General features: G+C 39.4%; 1 protein-coding gene across 3 annotated transcripts in view; it reads left to right on the forward strand.

Moving 5' to 3' along the window:
• The window catches only part of rbms3 (RNA binding motif, single stranded interacting protein), a 201,695-nt gene extending 182,985 nt beyond the window's left edge, over nucleotides 1–18,710 (forward strand). For 2 of the 3 annotated variants that reach the window (XM_088319531.1, XM_088319533.1), the window contains exons 11-13: nucleotides 6,303–6,413; nucleotides 15,288–15,377; nucleotides 17,165–17,293. In XM_088319531.1, coding sequence (XP_088175657.1) covers nucleotides 6,303–6,413; nucleotides 15,288–15,377; nucleotides 17,165–17,293 — 330 coding nt within the window. Of the gene's footprint in view, nucleotides 1–6,302; nucleotides 6,414–15,287; nucleotides 15,378–17,164; nucleotides 17,294–18,020 lie in introns of those variants that run through there. The other variant, XM_088319532.1, reaches the window with a different exon arrangement.
• The last annotated feature ends 1,175 nt before the right edge of the window (nucleotides 18,711–19,885 follow it).

A 19,885-nucleotide genomic window follows, 5' to 3' on the forward strand; every position in this document is an offset into this window, starting at 1 on the left:
TAACGTTTCTATTTTGTAACTTAGTGATGTCATCATAACATGACTGCTCGCCTTTAGTGCCTTTGTTCTTTCTCCTTTGTCAGATCAAGTCAGCCAAGTCGGGGGAGCTTTCAGGCAAAGAGAACAGTGGCCAAAAGCGACAAATAGGGTGCACAAACCTCACATATTGCTTGAAACACATCCATAGGGCTAAATCTCACTTAAATACAGATCAACAGTCACACACACTCAAATTCTCACGCTTCCAAAGAGCCAGGCGTAGCCGCAACGCCAACCAAGCGCAGCATTGCTGTCTTTCCCCATGACTTAGCCAGACCCCATTTTTTTTCCCTCCCCTCCCCCGCTTCACTTTAAAGCATTTGTGCTAAGAATGTGTATTTGCTGGAGTGCATCTGCCCCCGTCGGTGAAGTATTGAATTCTTTTCTGTTGCGCCCCAGCCAGTTCTCAGTGCCAGTTAGAAGCTTGCTGGGGCCTCTTAGAATTGGACCGTAACTATCTACCCTCATCAGACGGGGCGGAATCCGTGCCCTGTGAGATCCCCATCTCGGTGCTTGACATTAAAAACGCACTGCGGATATAGGAGTCGCTCTCATGGATTTGACTATTGAGGCAGAATTTGAGACAGTTGCCCTCGAGTTGCTTTCGTTGCAATTTCTCTCCTCCCTCTTCCCTCTCTGCCTACCTTATTTCCCGTCACTGTCGCAAGCGCAGCCCTCCCACAATCAAAAATCGTAACGGTGTGTGGAAGTTAGGGGACTCGCATAAGGCAGTCTGAGCATGCCGAGGAATGGAATCCTGCAAGGACCTGACAAATAGTGTTACATGCTTCATCTAGCACCTTGATCCTCACAAACGCACACACCACGACGCATCCATCCAAATAGCATGTTCGCCTCCGTAAGAGGGCTCGGATAATTACCTCATTACCGCGAGTACTTTGCTTAGATTAATGGAATGTATTAGAACACAAACCATCACCGTTAAGCTATTGCTTACAACTATAATATGTCACCATAATTAGACTCGTAGCCAGCAGTACATTACATTACAATTGACAATGTTGAGCTAGAGATAAAAAAAATGCCAAATTTAAATTCAACGCGCATCCCCTGAGATATTGCCCACGATGGGGCGAACAAACGAATCAACGGGTGGCGGTTGATCCATCATCTCGTTGGTTTTCGTTTCATCCGTTGAGGACAAATACGGACAAAGTCGTCAAACATCTTTGGCGGACGAGTTAAATCCTTCATGGCGCGGTCGTCACAAGCCGAGCGACAACTTTTATTCCGTTTTTTTTCACCCGGTGACTGCTCTGATGTTGACACTTGGGCTTAAAATCCTTCAACTCTGGATCGATTGCGCTTGCGAGGCGGCGGGCTTCTCTCATTGATACATTTTGATTTACGTGTGCGCTATTCTAAAATGTTTTTGAATATGATGCATACATCTAATCACTGTTAATTTGTCTCACACACACCCTTGTCGGTCACATTCAAAATCCAAAACAGTTTACAAAGGTCTCTAAAATACATCATTTTTCGAACAGACATTTTTTAATTGGTTCATTTGTCACGCGTTATCTTGAAAACTGCAATTAGCTGCCACTTACGAAAAAAAGCTTCAACACTAAAAAAAAATCTTTTAGGCAATATGATATAGAGCAGGGGTGGGCAAGCTTTTTGATTGGCGGGCCACAATGGGTTCTAAAATTTGACAGAGGACGCGGACCAGGAACAGATGGATGGAGTGTTTTGGTAACGTCACCTCATCGGAGAAAAAAAAAATTACATTTAATTTTAATAAAAGTGAACAAAGGTATTACAACAATATAAATGTCTTTGAAAACAACAGAATTTAGAAAATAAAACATTAACTAGGTTTATTCATTTATTTTTATTCAAGAGCGTCGGGCCGGATTAAAACGTTTAACAGGCCGCATGTGGCCCCCGGGCCGTAGTTTGCCCACACCTGATATAGAGTGTCGTCGTCATTGTATTTCGTCCAATTATTTATTCTCAAAAAAGTGTGTTGTACTCGGCACTGCCTTTTTGTCCCATGCAAGTCAAAAGAAATGCTCAACACTCATGTGAAGTTAGTAATCATTTATAGAGAAGAGCTGAGAGCTATTTTCCAAAACATGATGAAAGACACATTAAGAATTTTTCGTTTTGTTTTTTTTTTCTAGATTGTATTGCCTTTTGTTCAGACTGAGCCAGTGCTGTTTTGTTTTTGTTTTTTTATGATTATTATATGAGTAAATTAGCAATTGTAAAAATGTATAGGTCTGGTTAAATCATGCTGGATTTCCAGCATTTTGGAAAACTGAGATGAGCCGAATTCTCCTGAAATAGGGGAAGGTCTCGCTTAATCGTTACTGACCTTGGATTATTGTCTTTTTTTTCCACCAAAAAGCTCATCTTGATCAATATACGTATATTGCACACCACCTACATAGCAGTTATTCGCTATTTGATATCAACTCTGTCAGTCTAGGTATTTGGAAATAAGTTCAGTGTGTCTCCTACAACGTTGGTAGTCGAAGAACAGTCATAGTGCTCTATTTGCTCCGAGGGGGATTCATGCTGCGGATTAGAGTGAAAAGCCCCTCATGCTGGCTCCTTTTTTTCGGGACTTACATGAATAGAAATGCGCCTGAGGGTGGCTTCTCTGTCCACAGTCAGCAGACAAAGTGGTTATGAGTGATTTATTTTATTTTTATTTTTTTTTTGACAACGCATGAATAAAACGCACAAAGAAGGATGTGAATGTCCTCACTGCACATGGTTAGATCATGTACAAAGAAAAAAAAACACAACAGCACTTTGGTCACTGATGACTCAGTGCAGCTAACTCTTTTATTATGTGGCATGGGTGAGTTGGGGAACACGAACCATTCAGGTAGGCAAAATAATTGCAGATCATCAATACCTGACTTGCCAGACACACCCAAAAAAAAACACAAAAAAAAGTGAAATGTTGGGAAATAATGAAGTGTTTGGAGTACGTCTCATATGCTTAACACAGTACACGCTGACGTGCACATGCCAACGTCAGGCTCCAAAACCGCAAAAACCTCACACTGAAAAAGTAATTTACAGAGGAATGTTTTGAGTGAAATCTGTGCCTCACTTTTATGCAGACTACAAGTGACACATTGTTTGACTAAGACTCACTGTGGTCATGTTTGACGTTTGTGAGAATTTGACTGCACCACCTCATTCCTTCCTTATGGTTGAAGAGAGTTATCTTTTTCAACACTAAAAATAAAAAGTAAACCACTGTGTGTGTGTGTGCATATATATATATATATATATATATATATATATATATATATATATATATATATATATATATATATATATATATATATATTAACTCTGGAGATTAATTGGAACATTTTTAACGCAGTAAAATTTTTGTGATTATAAAAAATAATCATGTGCATACATCGTCTCAGAATAAAACACATTCATTTTTGGATTAAAATATTCTTCATATTTGGTGATTTTTACATTAATTTCAAGGTATTATTCAAGTAAATATCAATTACAAGCTTCACAAAAAAATTGTACTTGAATGTGATTTTTCCAAATTAAGATTTTTTTTAACAATTAGTAAAAAAAAATCAGCATATAAATATATATATATATATATATTACAGCTGCATGATATTGGAAAAATATACGAAATGGATGTTGACCATATTGATATTTAACATTTACCTAAAATAATTACATTTTTACAAAATTAAAGAAGTCCCTTTTTTTTAGAGTGAGATATTATATCTATATATAAATTGACTGTTTATGTGTTTTCTGAGAGTGCAGACGCCTTTCTGTAGGTCAGTTTTTGATATTGTTTTTTCTGTCCGAATGCTAGTGTCCAGTGTGAGATACTCTGTTGCCTCCGGCGATTGAACTCCGGGTGAGGAAATGATCACCTCTAGCAGGCAACAAGATGCCGGTGAACATTTGAAGCGATGATAGAGCAGGTCCGCCCAAGGCATCATGTCGGATGTGTTCCCCTGCAGCAAAGGAGCCGAAAGATCAAAATTATTGAATGTCGGAATGCCCACCGCCAGCATTTTAGATAGTGATCGGATAGCTATGGGGAACATATTTTGCTTTCTTACATTTTATCAAGAGTTGTATTTCCAGTTATTTCCTTAACCGTGTTAACATTTGGAACGTGTGTGCTTACATGATTTTAATTGGTCTTAAATGTCATCTGCGTGCAACTTGACCAGAGTACTAAAAAAATATATACCTGTCACCATAACATACTGGCTAGCACAAAGTGTAGATAGTGTGCTCGTAAATAAATCAGTCAGGCAAAACACCTGCTGTGTATGTGACATTTATCTGCTCTATTGAGCGTGTGGTGACTGAGTGTGCCAACCATCTGATACTGATCAGCGATCCATCAGTCCTTAAAGACGCTTTTCACTTGTAATTGGCGGCCATTTAAAAAAAAAAAAAAACACTGCAGGTTGTAACGTTTCTTATTTGCTGTACAATGTCTCCGATGGGTGTGTGGATATCAGAGGGAAAAGCCGAGACCCTGGTATCATCCGTGACTGTCGGGATCGTAATTTATATCGTCTTAATCATGACAGGTTTACCTCAAGCGCTCCCGCAAAGTCACATATGCTCCCGCGCAAAGGAGAGACATCAAAATATGCCTTGGCATTCATGTCAGTCTTTAATTTTCTTTTATGGTCTATCTGTTGAGGGACATAAAACCATACATGCACATTTCACACACACAGACTAACACCCCCCCCCCGCCTCTCGCTCACTCTCTCGCTCAGACACTCCCTCTCACAAACACGGAAAATCGAAATCACAAATCGGCTTAACTCTCCCTGACACGTCTGCGAATTAAGCCCTTCCGTTGCTCTCCCATTCCCATTATGAAAGCATTGTCAGCAGCTGAATCGGTTACAGGTGCTACTTCCTTCCGTCCTCCCTCTCGCCTCTGCCTTCCTTTCTCTCCCTCACCTTCTCTCACCTCTCTCTACCTTTCTCTACTTTCTTGCGCTTCCTGACATCCAGCCACCCACCCCGCAATCATTGGTGTACAAATCGGAACAAGTAAACAGGAACATTGTTATTTATTTATTTTTTAATGTTACATATGTGAGTATGTCGCACGCTAATACAAAGGGAGCGAAACACATGCTGAGCTGTGGAAAATGGCTCAAAGGGTTTATGGTCCTCGCGGAGCATCAACATTTGGGATGAGGTACTCTCGTGACAGGGAAAGAAAGAGCAACACGTTTCCCTTGCGCTCCTCGGTACCGCGAAAGCTTGCAGCATTCTCATCCACCCATTAGGGAAAACCTGCCGAGCATTACGCCATTGGAATAGAACCGAGGAGAGAGAGAAAAAAAAAGCTTGTTAGCAATCGATGAGCAGCACCCAGCTTGTATTATTTATGTACCGGCAGCACATAGGGACACTTTTGATGGACCAAGGATCCTGCTTAAGTCCCCTAACTTTTTTATGCCTGTTCCTCACCTTTTTACTTCCATTCAGTTTCTCACATTTCACAACAACATAATTTTGTACGTCGTTACTCTCTTAGCTCGCTGCAAATTAACTGAAATTGTTGGTATCATCAGAGACAAACGAACAAATTGAAGACGAGATTGGGACAAAATACAGTCAACTATAAAACTGTAAAAGTGCGCAAAAAAAAAAAATACCTTGCTAGTGGCGCTCATTAAAGATTCAATATCTCGGCTTTGTTTCTTGTTTCTGGAGCTAGTAGCTAGTTATTACCCATTTGTAGTTGCAAAATTTGTCATTTGTCATTTATTTATATTTGGTTCCAAAGTTTCAGTTATTGTAATGTATTGCATCTGAAATATATTGTAATATATATTGTAATTGTAATATATCTGTGATATTATTTTTGAATATATATATATATATATATATATATATATATATATATATATATATATATATATAATATTATATAATATAATATATTTTTTTACTAATTTTTTTACAATTCTTATTATTTTTTTGTAATTTTTGTCATTGTAATTGTAATATATGTGATATTATTTATGAATATATATATATATATATATATATATATATATATATTTATTTTTTACAATTATTATTTTTTATTTTTTTTACAATTAAAGCAATAGTTGCGTAAATCATCTCTGCTGACCGCTATTTGCGGGAATGTAATCTCTTGTTTTCGCCGAGCCCTCGTTAACCAATTGAATGCGTCCGTGCATTTCGGCTGAACATTTTGCTCTTTTTGTGCCTTCATCCAGGGTGCAGTGATCACGCCAGCCATGGACCACACAATGTCCATGCAGCCTGCCAGCATGATGGGTCCCCTCACCCAGCAGATGAACCATCTGTCCCTGGGCACCACAGGAAGTGTGAGTACCCAAGGTGTTCCTAATAATTTGAAATGCGTTCCAAACCCAGCACTGAGTGCATTGATAAAACCTATATATTGGATTTCATGACATTAGCAGAAATGAACTGTCTAGAAGTGCACATGGTACAAACCAAAGCAGGATATTATGCACTCAACAAGCTGAAATCGCTACGGGAACAAACTTTATCACTCGGAAGCATCCGCTAAATGGAGCTTTTATTGGTGCTGAGTTCCAGTGCGGCCTTCCAGATAAACTTCCCCCTTTTGCACCAAGAGTTCAATATTTTCATCTGTGGTGGGAGGCCATAAAGCTTTTCAAACTGGCACTCAACTGCAGACTGGGACAAAAAAAAAAAAAATCTTGTCTGGTGGCAAGTTTGCTGCTCTGTTTCAATGTCAAGGGCTGATGTGCTTACAAAACTGCGAGCAAACTTGTCAATTGTGGATTGCATCATGTCTGTCTGAATAATATCTGGAAAAACTTTTGTGACAGCCTGTATTTGGATTATAAACTGGGATGCATTATGTAATTGACAAAGAGGAGTGATACTTGTTTTAATGTGCGCTATTAGAATCACAGTGAGCTCTAGATGCGTTAACATTTTTTAGATTTGGGTTGCTTATTTATTTTATGCACTGCAGAATATAAAATGTTTTTACAGCAATTTTAAAGAATTGACAATAAATATTGAAGAGGAAAAAAAAGAGGAGCTATGTAATATAAATAAGTTGCAATATAAGAATTTCATGATTTTTGGTTTTTAAAGGACATTATATTTGAATTTGGCGGTTTTATTAATTTAGTGCAAAAAATATTTATAAAGTGCAAAGATGGCATTTCACTATTAAACTTGCTATAAATATTGCACAGAGTGAACATTCAAGCATTCAGGCTCACAAAAGAAAAATATCGCGCAGTCGTCTGATGGCGTGTGAGTAGAACCTGTTTTTTTTTTTGGTCTTATTTTTCTGCCTTTGATGTTCCTGTAACATCTGCCAGACAGAAGCTTGTCCATTGATGTGTTGTGTAGTTTTAATAGCATGCAGGAGGTCCACTATGTGTCTGTACAAGTTGCCGAGCAGTATAAGGAAGACGCAATTCCGCCCTTTTAAACTGAAATTTACATTTTGAATGAATCTGCTACACCAATTAAGGCTTTCCCGTTCGTTGCTTTTAATTTATCACTGTGTTATTATTTCACTCCATCCGTTTTCTCATCCGCATGCACGCAATCGCTGCCTTTAAATCAAGATCCACCTCCATTCCCGGATCTTGGCGGCTTAAAGTTGTCACCAGTCTTCCTGCTTTAACCCTCACGCCCGGGGCACAGCTTTGCGCTGCCTTAACGTTTAATCACAATGTGGGTGTATGTGTGATTGAAACAGTGCTGTATAGTTAGCGATGTGTTTCCCGGTGAGCTGTCAGTGACCGTGATGCCATGTTGGTCCTGTCATGAATGACCAACCACTGCATAATTTGCCCCAGATGTGCTAAAACATACCGTAGGCTAATCTATGATGATTGCTTTTGATGTCAGATGATTTTTGTTTGTAGAACAAGAAAGTAGCGTAAAGACGGCGCACACGCTCCACGCAACATTTGATAGTCACTTCTGCACATGCCACATGTGGACGACTTTTCACAGTGACCGGTTGAGAAAGCCTGTTAAAAGACCGACTCCTTAAAGTAAAGTGGATTTGACATGGCGGATCCTCAGAGCGGATTCCTCAAGTGCACGCACATGTGGCGGAGTTGTTTTGAACACCCTTCTCCTGGTCACATGACTTGGCCTCAGGCAGATGTGGCACCGGTGCTCACGCTAGAAGTCAGATGTGGGGGTCAAAGAGCATCTTGGTTAGATTGTAAAAGTTCCCATATAAGGCACGAACTGCCTGAAGTGGTGGAAAGCAAATCAGGGTTTGCCGTTGAATCTCGGTTAAAATGTGGCTTTACTGTGAGGACCAGTGAACTCTAACAGAGGCGCCACACCTCAGAATCCTTTTGGCTGCCCCACACTCTGCCTGGTTGCGGCTTTCCTCCTCCCACCAAGAAAAGAACCCAATGTTCCCGGTTTGGTGAGCGTTGCTTTCCGAGAAATCTGTTCTGTTGACAATCAGCTTGGACGTTTGTCTTGTTGTGACGGAGAGGCAAGGAAAACTTCACCTTGTACTGAGGAAGTGTGACTCAGTGCTTGTCTGTTGGTCACTGCTTTGGAATGTAGCTTTTTTCAACCACAAGATGGTTTGAATAGGCTGTGAAAATTGAATATATCAAATGGATTGCTGATGGTTTGTCACGATGGAGGAAATTTATAACTCTACTCATTTAATTGTCATGCTTTCTGCGTAATTTTGCATCTGATGCAGCATTTAAACGTGTGTGTCAAATATCACTATTATGCACTTGATTACATAATTACATATAATACGATATTAATAATTACACATAGAGTATACCGTGTTTTGCATCTGACTCCAAATATTTTTTTGTATTCATATATTTATTATGCTATATATATTTAACATTATTGAGAACTTATTCTCATTTGTAATACTGACCTGGCTATACACAGCAGAATAAAACAAAGCAAATTTAAACCAAATAAAAATGCATATGGGAAAAAAAATTAAATGGGCTATAGTTGGGAACAAAGAGTGTGGGTTTGCGAGGTGAGCAGAGGAGTGAAGATGTACACTGGTGTAGAGACTGCTGTACAGGTGTAGAACTACATTGTATAAATATTATATATATTCTTAAAATTCTATTTTGAATCAAAATGAAGCGTTATTATTATTATTAGTGGCAAAAAAGATTTCAAGGTGATGATGCAAAAAATAAAATATGAGGGGAGTGAGTGAGTGAGTGAGAGAGAGAGAGAGAGAGAGAGCGAAGTAGAGAGAGAGGTAGAGAGAGAGAGAGAAGTAGAGAGAGAGGTAGAGAGAGAGAGAAGTAGAGAGAGAGAGAGAGAGAAGAAGAGAGAGAGGTAGAGAGAGAGAGAGAAGTAGAGAGAGAGAGAGAGATGTAGAGAGAGAGAGAGGTAGAGAGAGAGAAGTAGAGAGAGGTAGAGAGAGAAGTAGAGAGAGAGAGAGAAGTAGAGAGAGAGAGAGAGTAGTAGAGAAAGAGGTAGAGAGAGAGAGGTAGAGAGAGAGAGAAGTAGAGAGAGAGAGAGAGCGAAGTAGAGAGAGAGGTAGAGAGAGAGAGAGATGTAGAGAGAGAGAGAGAGAAGTAGAGAGAGAGGTAGAGAGAGAGAGAGAGAGAAGTAGAGAGAGAGAGAGAGAGAAGTAGAGAGAGAGGTAGAGAGAGAGAGAGAAGTAGAGAGAGAGAGAGAGAGAGATGTAGAGAGAGAGAGAGGTAGAGAGAGAGAAGTAGAGAGAGGTAGAGAGAGAAGTAGAGAGAGAGAGAGAAGTAGAGAGAGAGAGAGTAGTAGAGAAAGAGGTAGAGAGAGAGAGGTAGAGAGAGAGAGAAGTAGAGAGAGAGAGAAGTAGAGAGAGAGGTAGAGAGAGAGATAGAGAGACAGAGAGAGAGAGAGAAGTAGAGAGAGAGGTAGAGAGAGAGAGATGTAGAGAGAGAGAGAGAGAGAGAAGTAGAGAGAGAGAGAGAGAGAGAGAAGTAGAGAAAGAGGTAGAGAGAGAGAGAGAAGTAGAGAGAGAGGTAGAGAGAGAGAGAGAGAGAGAGAGAGAGGTAGAGAGAGAGAGAAGTAGAGAGAGAGGTAGAGAGAGAGAGAGAGAGACGTAGAGAGAGAGAGAGAGAGAGGTAGAGAGAGAGAGAGATGTAGAGAGAGAGAAGTAGAGAGAGAGAGAGAGAGAGAGATGTAGAGAGAGAGAGAGAGAGAATTGCGAAATACATTTTTGTTAGTGAATCTTACATATTCCAGACCAGTTTTAAAAAACAAAACTATAAATGTAAGATCAGAAGTCTTAATGTTTGCTCTGCAAGATTATTGTTTTAATAAAGACAATCCTGTTTTTCAATTACATCCAAATTGCGATGTATTGTCTTTATTAATGCCAGTACTCTATTGGTATCACCGGAAAAATATCCCGATGTCATTTCAATGTGTCCGCTTGTGGCTTTATTGCTTCTACACAATAAAAGAACATTCTTGCTCGAGTGTCTGTTATTGTTTCACCGCTCACTAAATCTCATATAGATGCAAAACGCAGCTCCCCTGTGTCAGGTAGCGCTGAATCAAATACTTGTCAAAACACAACTCGCATGAGTTGTGTTTAAAACACTTTGGTGTCGGTTAGTTATTAACGAGTTCACTCTATAGCCTTAAACAACAACTGGATTGTTTTTTTCTTTTTTTTTTTTTTTTTGCTCATTTGTCGTCTACTGCAACAATGATTATGGAATACAAAAGCACCGTAGGTTGCCTAGTTATGGATGACATAAACGTGTCATCCACACTCCAGGGTGATTTATTGTGTATACTGTTTTGTTGCTCATTTATTTACCACCGGAAAGGTCTCAACACTTACCAAGAGTCCATCAGTCATGCGTTACGATTACAGAGTGGATGCGCTTATTAGCTTTTTTTGTCTTTTGTTTGGGTTTGAGTGGAGGCGGCAGTGTTGGACATGACAAGAGGTGACCTTCCCTCCACAGTCTGTCCTTTTTTTTTTTTTTTTTTCCCTGTCATCGTATATACAAGCTAGGTTTATGTTGTCATGGTGACGGCGGTAATGGACAGCTTCACTGTCCCGAGTAGACAGATTTGTGTGAAGTACCTTCCTCTATGATCCATTCCTTTATTGATGCGAAGGACTAAGGTATCAGATTCTACGTTTGTTTACTCAGAGCTTTTTGCAGAATTGACTTCTTTGTTTCGTCATCCTCGTTTGTTAATCGTGACGAACCGGAATGATGAATGAATCGAGTCTGACTTTATGTGTATTTATGTTTTATCCTAACTTTAAGGGACACTCGGATGAGCTTAACATTGGCACTTTTATAATAGGTTTGCTTGTAAAAATGACATCAGTACTAAAATGTTCCCCTCCTAATAGACTCTGCGGGAATTTAAGCCTTTTTTGTGATGAGATTTACGGCAAATTGGCACGCCGCATTTTGGAGCTCGGCCTGTTATTTTCTCCGGTCTCAACTGTCTCCGTCACAGCAGGGAGACAAACGCTGTAATATTGCTTGCTTTATCCGTTCAACGACCGATGAAAATGCACATTACTACTCTGAACCTTGAACCTGTGAAAGTATTTTGCACAATAGTTTGGATTTATTGACATCAAATCCACAAAATCAAAAATACCATGCCAATCGATTCTCCACTTACACAGGCTGATGCGGACAAGAGCAAGAATGCGCACACGAACCCCGACTGGTTGTATTTCGGACATTTAGCTACGCTATAGTCGTGTCAATTCTAAGGAGGCAGACGGCAGCAGGTGGGCAAGGATCTTTACCCCCCCCCCCCGGCTAATAACATTTTGATATGTCAAAAGTCGTCATGAGTAGGGATGTCCACTTGAATTCTGGTGCCAAATAATCACCATTTTGGGACGTTAGAAGCAATGATAGTACAATTATTTCCAATGGAGAGTTTGTTATGGGTCCCTTCAATGACTCGGAGTGAAACATGAAGAGAACACAGGGGGGCGTGGCCACATTCCTCATTAAAAGCAGGTGTCACTTATTTCCTAATTTCTCCAAATTAAATGGATAAAAAAAAGATGACTAATTTTCAGTTTCCTGATTAAAAAATATATATACTCAGATTGTTAGTGAAAATTGGGCTATCACGGCTGGACGGTGCTTAAATGGTTAATTAATGGATAAGAAGAAAATCTGATTCTCGTTAATGCGCAATTAAATTCCCTGCTGCCAAAAAGAACATTTCAAATTTGACAGGTACATTTTGATTTAGCTAATTATCTCTTTCCCGTCATTTGCTTTCATGCAGCCCTCACATGTGGGTTGGCTGAATGGGTAAAAGGGAAGGAGAAGACAAAAAAAAAAAATCAGAGAGAAATTGGTATGCATGATTCTGATTTGCCACGGAGAAGGTCACTTGAGCAATCTCATAGGCCCTTTCAACAGATAGCAGGATGAGAGGAAGCCAAGTGACAGGAAGGTGAGCGACGTGGTAATGTGTCACCGGGTCTGGATATTTCACCTCAGCCCTTTTGTGAGCGTGACAGTCGGCGAGGTGAGATAACCTTAAAGTCACCAGGAGTCACTCTCGCATAACAACTTCCCATCTCGGGGCATCCTCCTGGCCGTGTGTACCAGCAAGAGTAGGGGGAGTTAATCACCCATGTCCATGGCCTTTAGCTGCTCTCATTAGCAGCGAGCGGTGGAGCCATACCCGATCCATTAGCAACACTGCTCGTAATGACACTTCACCGGCACCATCGGGCCTGCAGCCAAATAATGCTATTACGACATCCTACAGTGGACTGCTGTCACAAATTTTTAACACCAGTAGGAGTTGGGGGTGGGGATTACTCTTCCTTTTTAGGGGGGCTGGAATCTGGAATTTGTATTGTACTGCAGAATTATCATTCAAGATTTTTTGGCTGTCGGACACACATATTGACTCAAGTGTGCACTTTTTAGTCAAGTGATGGGACACATGCCTATTAAACAGACAGGAAATGGAAAATACGGAATTGGTTCCACTGCGAAGCTATAAGGGCTTCCTTCCCTTTATCCGTTGGGAATTTTGTCCAGTCATCAAGACGAACGTTTGTTTCCAATGTCACGAATGTAACGTCAATGTGTAGAGCTAACAACTTCTATTCTAGAGCAGTGATTCTTATTTGGAGGGTTGCATATCTAAAAGTGTTCGCAAGTAAAAAAAAAAAAAATACATTTTTTTTTTCTCTTTTAGAGTTCAAGTGTGTCAAGTTACCACGTGGAACATATTAGATAAGTGATGGGGAATATTAGTCACTAGTTGTAAATGTTTTATTCTATTTTATTCTTTTATTACATTATGACTTTTTAGTTAGTTTTAGTTTTTAAAGGGGGTTGTTGAATTTTTATTTTCTTGAAATTTTTTTTAGGTTTAGTTTTAGTTTTTTTTATATAGTTATACTCAGCGGCTTGTGAAACTACACATTTCAGGCTTCAGACTTAACGATATGAAATTTGATTATTTTTTTGGGGGGGGAACACACCAAGTGGCACTCTGTCATGAAGTGGAATTATTTTTTTTTGGGGGGGGTCACTATTTTCATCAAATCATAACTTATTATATGGCATATTACACCATATGCAAATTGTTTTCTTACAGCTCCGTCTGTTGAGAAATGCGCTATATAAATAGTTGTATTGTATTTTTTTTGTCCAATTTTGACTTTCATCCATTTGCTATTGAAATCCACTAGTCACCAATTTCACTCCGCTGTTTCTTCGTTTAAAATAGTCTGTCCAGCCCGCAGTAAAACAATAAATATATTGGAGGGCGAGGGTCCCATCCCAATACTATAATATGGTACCTTAAGCCCACACTCCAGTTAAGTAATTTTAAATAATGTGTGAGCATGTGCAAATTAAAAAGAGGCTCACACACGCAGTCATATAATGCAGTGAAAAAATTGGTTGAGTCCTCATTCATATTGCATGAGAAAGCCTCGTGGCTGTCATGTAACCCAACCTGTGTCCCATCTGTAAAACGTCCATCACGGTGCGAGCTAAGAGCCAGTTAAAAGGGGCATGGGGAAGCATGACTAAAGGAATAAATGCCAAAGGCAAAGGGGCCTTCTCTTTCTTCTCTTTTCGCTTTTCCTTTCGTTCCCTTTAGAGGCAACCCCCATTTTCCATCTTCTTCTCAGTTGTGGCCTTGCACATTTGCCTGCTTGTGAAGTCTTGATGATACAGCGGGACATTTCCTCCGCCTCCTTTTTTTTTTTTTTTGTTGCTAGTTTACCTCACATGCTCTTCTGTTTGGCTCTCATGTGAGAGTGCACTGATATTCTTTTGGCGCCCTCCAAAGGACATTAGGTGCACAGAAAACATTTTTTAACAATGACTTTTTGAATCAGACTTGACAACTACCGCACAAATATATATTACTTATCATGCACAGTATGAACAGTAACATTGTTTAAAAAAAAAAAAAAATCTAAAATTGATTTCAATAATGATTACATTCAAATATAATTGCTCATCAAAGTTTTTTTTTTTCAGTTTTTAGACAATTATGAAATATTAAATGGAAATTTAACTCATCTGTACTTAGCCAGTGATTCTATCAGGCACCTCTAGAGGGAGCCTGTGTACCACAGGCGGTACGCTTAACACACTTGTGCCTGATTTGCTCAAGAAAAACAGGCGCAAACTTGATTGCTCATACTTGATTGATCAAACTGAGACTGAAGGCTGATTTTTTATTTTTTTTTATTCAGACCGCAGGACTCCTCGATCATATCCTTTCACGTTAATATATATTTTTTTAAATGCCAGAAACAAGAAACATCTCTATATCATCTTTTTAACAATTTTGGAGATTTTGGATCATTTAAGGGCTGATGAGGAACCATCGGAGCCAAGAACTGAAGAAGCGATTTATCTCAGGAAATGAGAAAGATAATTACGGACAAGGAACTTAAAAGTAAACATTATTAGAGCATTTCCAAGCAACTTGATGTTCAGATGACTACTTAAAAAATTTCAGATCCTCTGCAGTATCGCCAACCTATTGAATCGAACCAAATCATTGCTCCTATGTGACATGAACTGTCCTTGTATCGTATCACACCCCATGTATCGAGGTACTAATTGAATTGTCTTTTATTAGAGGGACGCATTTTCGGATCTGCTTTTGGGGATTTTACTTCATTAGGCACTCTTGACTCCTGAGTGATGATTCTTTGCAGGGATGTTAATGCACGTCCTTTCTGTGTCTTTCAGTACATGACTGCCGCCGCCGCAGCAGCGCCTATGCAAGGGACCTACATTCCCCAGTACACTCCTGTGCCTCCAACAGCCGTCCCTGTCGAAGTAAGACTTGCAGGCACCTTGCGCTTACAATCAATAATCAGCAGACAATTTACCAAAAGAAGACTTCATTACTCCTGACAGCCCCATCACTTACACGCCAATAACATTAACTATTTCGGAACCTCCTTGTTCAACAGAAATCCTGTAGACCCTTAACTCATTCACTGCCATTGGCGGCTAAAGACGTCAAAGTTTTTTTTTTCTTGGCTGGTCGTGAATGAGTTAAAAAACAGTCAAATGTAAAACTTTGAGTACGGTGTAGTACCCAAATCGACATTGAGGTATAATTTAGCCCTCTAAAAAATATAAAAATATATATATTTTTTTACCTTAACTCATTCACTCCCATTGACGGCTTAAGACGTCAAATATCCATTTTTTTTTTTTTTTTACTCATCATGTCGTGAATGAGTTAATGGGCATGTTTTTAAAGCATACTTTTAATTTCTCTTCTTTTACAAACAATTGTGCTGCTACCCCCTACCAATGAATACAAATAATTATTAGCTAAAAAAAAGCTGAGTCCGTGGTTTTACAAGAAACCTTCTTTTGCTATAACGTTAAAATTGTCCAGGATGTTATTGCATGTTGACTCAGGTAAAAAAAAAAAAAAATCTCTCCTCTTTTGCCTGAAATTTGACATTTGCCAGTGTCCTTGTTTTGAAAACCCAAATACCGTCCCCCTACTTCATCGTATTTTTGTATTACATTTAAGTCGCGTCTGGAGCTTATGACAAATCATGAAGGCGGAAGAGTGGGATAGCCGTCTGGCAAGTGACAATGTGGTCATATTTAGATGGACTATCAGTCGTGTGTCAGATGACAGGAGCTCAAGTGAGATGCAGTGCAGCCGCCGCCGTCTCCCTCCCTCCTCTCACACATACATACACACGCACCCAGGCTTGGGGATTGTAGGTAGTCGAAACACACACATCTATCAGCCGCATCGCTCTGGCTCGCCCCGCAAGCGCAGACAATGACAGTTTCCCCTTGACAGACACATTAGTTTCTCTTCTCTTCTCTGAAAGGCGCATGCAGGAGCGCGATGGCGGCAGAGAGATGTAGTTGTAGTGTCGCCCAGGGCCCCTGTTTACCGTTTCCATCTTCCTCACCAGTGTCCACTCAGTGCCGGCATTAGCGGCCGGGTGGCTAGCAATGCATCATGTAGTGTCTGGAGGGCTGATATATGGATGGGTTGCGGTATCCTTGAGAGCTTGTTAACGGTGATTGACACCATGCGGGGAATTGTAGTCTTCATATAAAACAGGCTTTTGTGACTAATGACAAAATTTGGCCTTTTTAGTATATTTGTCCTCTACGTGTCCAGGGTGTACCCTACCTCTCCTCAAAAGTAAGCTGGCAAAGGCAACAGCTTACCTGGTATCATGGGAATTGTCAATTATGTTATTGAGATTTGCCTTCTAAATAAATATATGCACACTCAGTCCTCAGTAAAGTGATGGCGCATCTGCATTGTATATTTTTAATTAGCCGTGTTTGTCATCTAAATGTCCCTATTAGCTTCATTAGATAAAGGACGCTCGGAAATGGATATGTGCAGTGCTGAAATTAACTCATTCACTGCCATTGACGGATATCGACGTCAGAAAGTGAAAGTTAAAATTCAAGATAGCAATATCTGCCGATGGCAACCCAATCAAATGATGTTCCTTGTAAAAAAAAAAGGAAAAAAAGAAAAATCAAGTACAGTTTGACAGACAGCAAATTGATTAAGTATTTTTGATGTATTGGAAGCTCACGCTTAACCTCACTTTGTGTGTTCTCAGGGAGTGGTGACGGATGCCTCACCCCAGACGGTGGCTCCCTCATCACAGGAGGTGACTGGCCAGCAGCAACAGATTCAAGTCGACGGTGCCACCGACCACGTTTCTGCGTACTCGTACCAGTCCAAGTAAGTCGAACAACAAAGCAAGTTAAAGATCAATGAGTGGTCCTCGACTTTGCAGTCACTGTTGGACAGTCGTGAATGTCAATCGATATGTATGTTCCTCGTATCTTTTGTGTACTGATTTGGACTGCTACGCAACCAAAATAACCACTGGCGGAACTAGGGGGGAGTCACAGGGCGACCAATCTCAACCCATCTCTAATAGGGAACATGAAATGAATTTTTATCAGCATTTTTTAAAAGTTTTTGGCGTTGTAAAAAAATCATTTTTTGTCATCTTTACAGGCAGTTTTCTAAGAAACAATTCTCAAAACTTACATCGTACAGTATTTGAATTTGGCTTTACAGAATATGCAAATTATTGTTGACGTAAATAAAATAGAGTTAACTGAGTTAAAAAAAATGACTGTGTTAAAATTATTTAGATTAATCTCCAGAGTTAACACTTTGACTTTGACAGCATTGGAATGTTTTGACTTGACTTGGCGTAAAATTTGGTGGCGACTTGATTTGCTTTATCGACCCCACCCCTTACTGACTTGCGACTTGCACGTCTGTGACTTACTCCCACCTCTGGTAGTAACAGCTTGATTTTTACTGATGCTGTTCAGAGTGTCGCTTTTAGTTTCAGTCTTCAGCTTAGAATGTCATCTTTATTTGTGTGTGCGCGTGTGTGTGGAATATTTTGATTGCAACTGTATCTCTTCTCTCCATGTGTTCTCCTTTCCCATCAGATAGCAACGGCCTGAGAGAATGTTCCTGTGACAGCGTTGCCTTGAGACATAAGGTGGCTGCACTGTGAATGTGAGGGGGGAATGTAGGGGAAGAAAAAAAAAAAGAGGAGATTGCTTCCAGATTGCCCAGGCACCAAAAAAGAGACACTTTTTTTCATTTTCTACCTGGTCAACTAGGGGGGAAAAAAACAACAAAAAAAAAAAACAAGGAAGCAATGGATGCTGAGAAAGCCGTTCGGGATATTGTGGGGCACAGTGCAAAGAAGTGAAATTGTTAAGTGTGAAAACCTGCCCCAAGGGCTGGGCTGAAGCTAGAAAAATTTTCTCAAAGAAAATTCTCAACCAATTTAACAAAAGAAAAAATGCAAAAAAAAAAAAAAAAAGAAGACAGGAGAAAATACAAAAAAAAAAAAGTTTGAATGTGAAGGTGAAGTTTATTTTGTAATTAGGAAAGGGGGAGTCATGTTTGAGATACACACAGAGATTGTCTTCCTCAGATACTAAGCTAAAAGTTGTTTTCAATATTTTTTATGTTCTAGTGTTAAATTTTACTTTTCTAGATATATTTGAAAAAAGTGTTTGTTTTTTTTTCGTTTGTTTTTGTTTTTTTTCCTTTCTTGAATCTTCATGGCCTTAATTTCAAGGGCGCCAGAGACTTTTTGCAAGTTCAAGTCTGACGTCTGGGTTGGAGGAAAGCAGAGGGGTGGGGGCGGGTGGGGGACACAACAGAAACAAAAGCGAATCAGTATTTTGGACCACTTGGAAGGTTCAAGAAACTGGATGAGTCATTTAAAGAGGAAGCAGAATCTATCACATTTAGCTGTACAGATTTAATAGAGAAGAGCTTTTTTTTTCTTTCTTTTCTTCACAAGAAGAATGCTTTGATAATGATTATGTCCGATGTAATGTGTTAAAAGAACTAAATGCCTGTTGCGGAAAGACTTGAGCTCTGAAGAGATTTTTCACAATGAGGAAAAAAAAAAAGAAAAAATAGAAGGAAACGTGCTGCGTCACGGATGCAGTCTGTCAGCGAAATGCCGAACTCGCTTATTTGATTTTATTTTTTTTTTTATGGTCATCGTTATTATTTCCGAAGCAATGTCGCTGTCAATGACATTACAGCTTTTTATCTGCCACATTTTTGCATTTTTTTTTTTATGAGCTTTAAGATGTTTTTAGCCCGCTTTGCTTGTCACACTGCAAATCTTAATGAAAACCAGGAGAAAAAAAATGTATAAAATGTATAAAAATACAAAAAGAAAAATGGCAGTGAAACAAAAACGGTAGGTAGAGTATAGGAGCTTATGGTTGAGATCAATCAGTGCAAAAGCAATAGAGGAAATTGTTGACAATTTCTGTAGTCTTTCCTAGTTGTGGATCAAATGCAGCCCATGGATGGCCATTTTTATACCAAAGATGAAGATACACTCTGAACCAGAGGTTGTTGTTTTTTTTGTTTTTTTTTTCTCACTACGTCTCATTTTTATTTTCTGTTGGTTGTTGTTGATGTTAATGATGATGTTGATGTTGATATTGCTGTTGTTGTTGATGTTGTTGTTGTTGCTCTTGTTGTTGTTTTTTATTTGACCTCGACGGCCGGACCAGTCCTAAAGGATCCTTCATAACACGCCAACACACACTCACACACACTTTCTCACATACATGTCAAATCGTATTTTGATGCATGATGTGGCACCAGTGGCAGTTTTCTTATTTTCTATTTTTTTATTTCAATGTCACATTGTTGATCAAACAACTTGAGTGCGTTCTCTTTTTTTTTTGTGCGTGTTTTCTTTTTTTTTTTAATCGAATTCACCCCCCTTTGTATACGAAATTGTATAATGTAGTAATTTTTGACCCAAATA

Source organism: Idiotropiscis lumnitzeri, chromosome 16 (genome assembly GCF_059441095.1).
Source record: "Idiotropiscis lumnitzeri isolate Australia: NSW breed Sydney's pygmy pipehorse chromosome 16, RoL_Ilum_1.0, whole genome shotgun sequence".
Taxonomy (NCBI): domain Eukaryota; kingdom Metazoa; phylum Chordata; class Actinopteri; order Syngnathiformes; family Syngnathidae; genus Idiotropiscis; species Idiotropiscis lumnitzeri.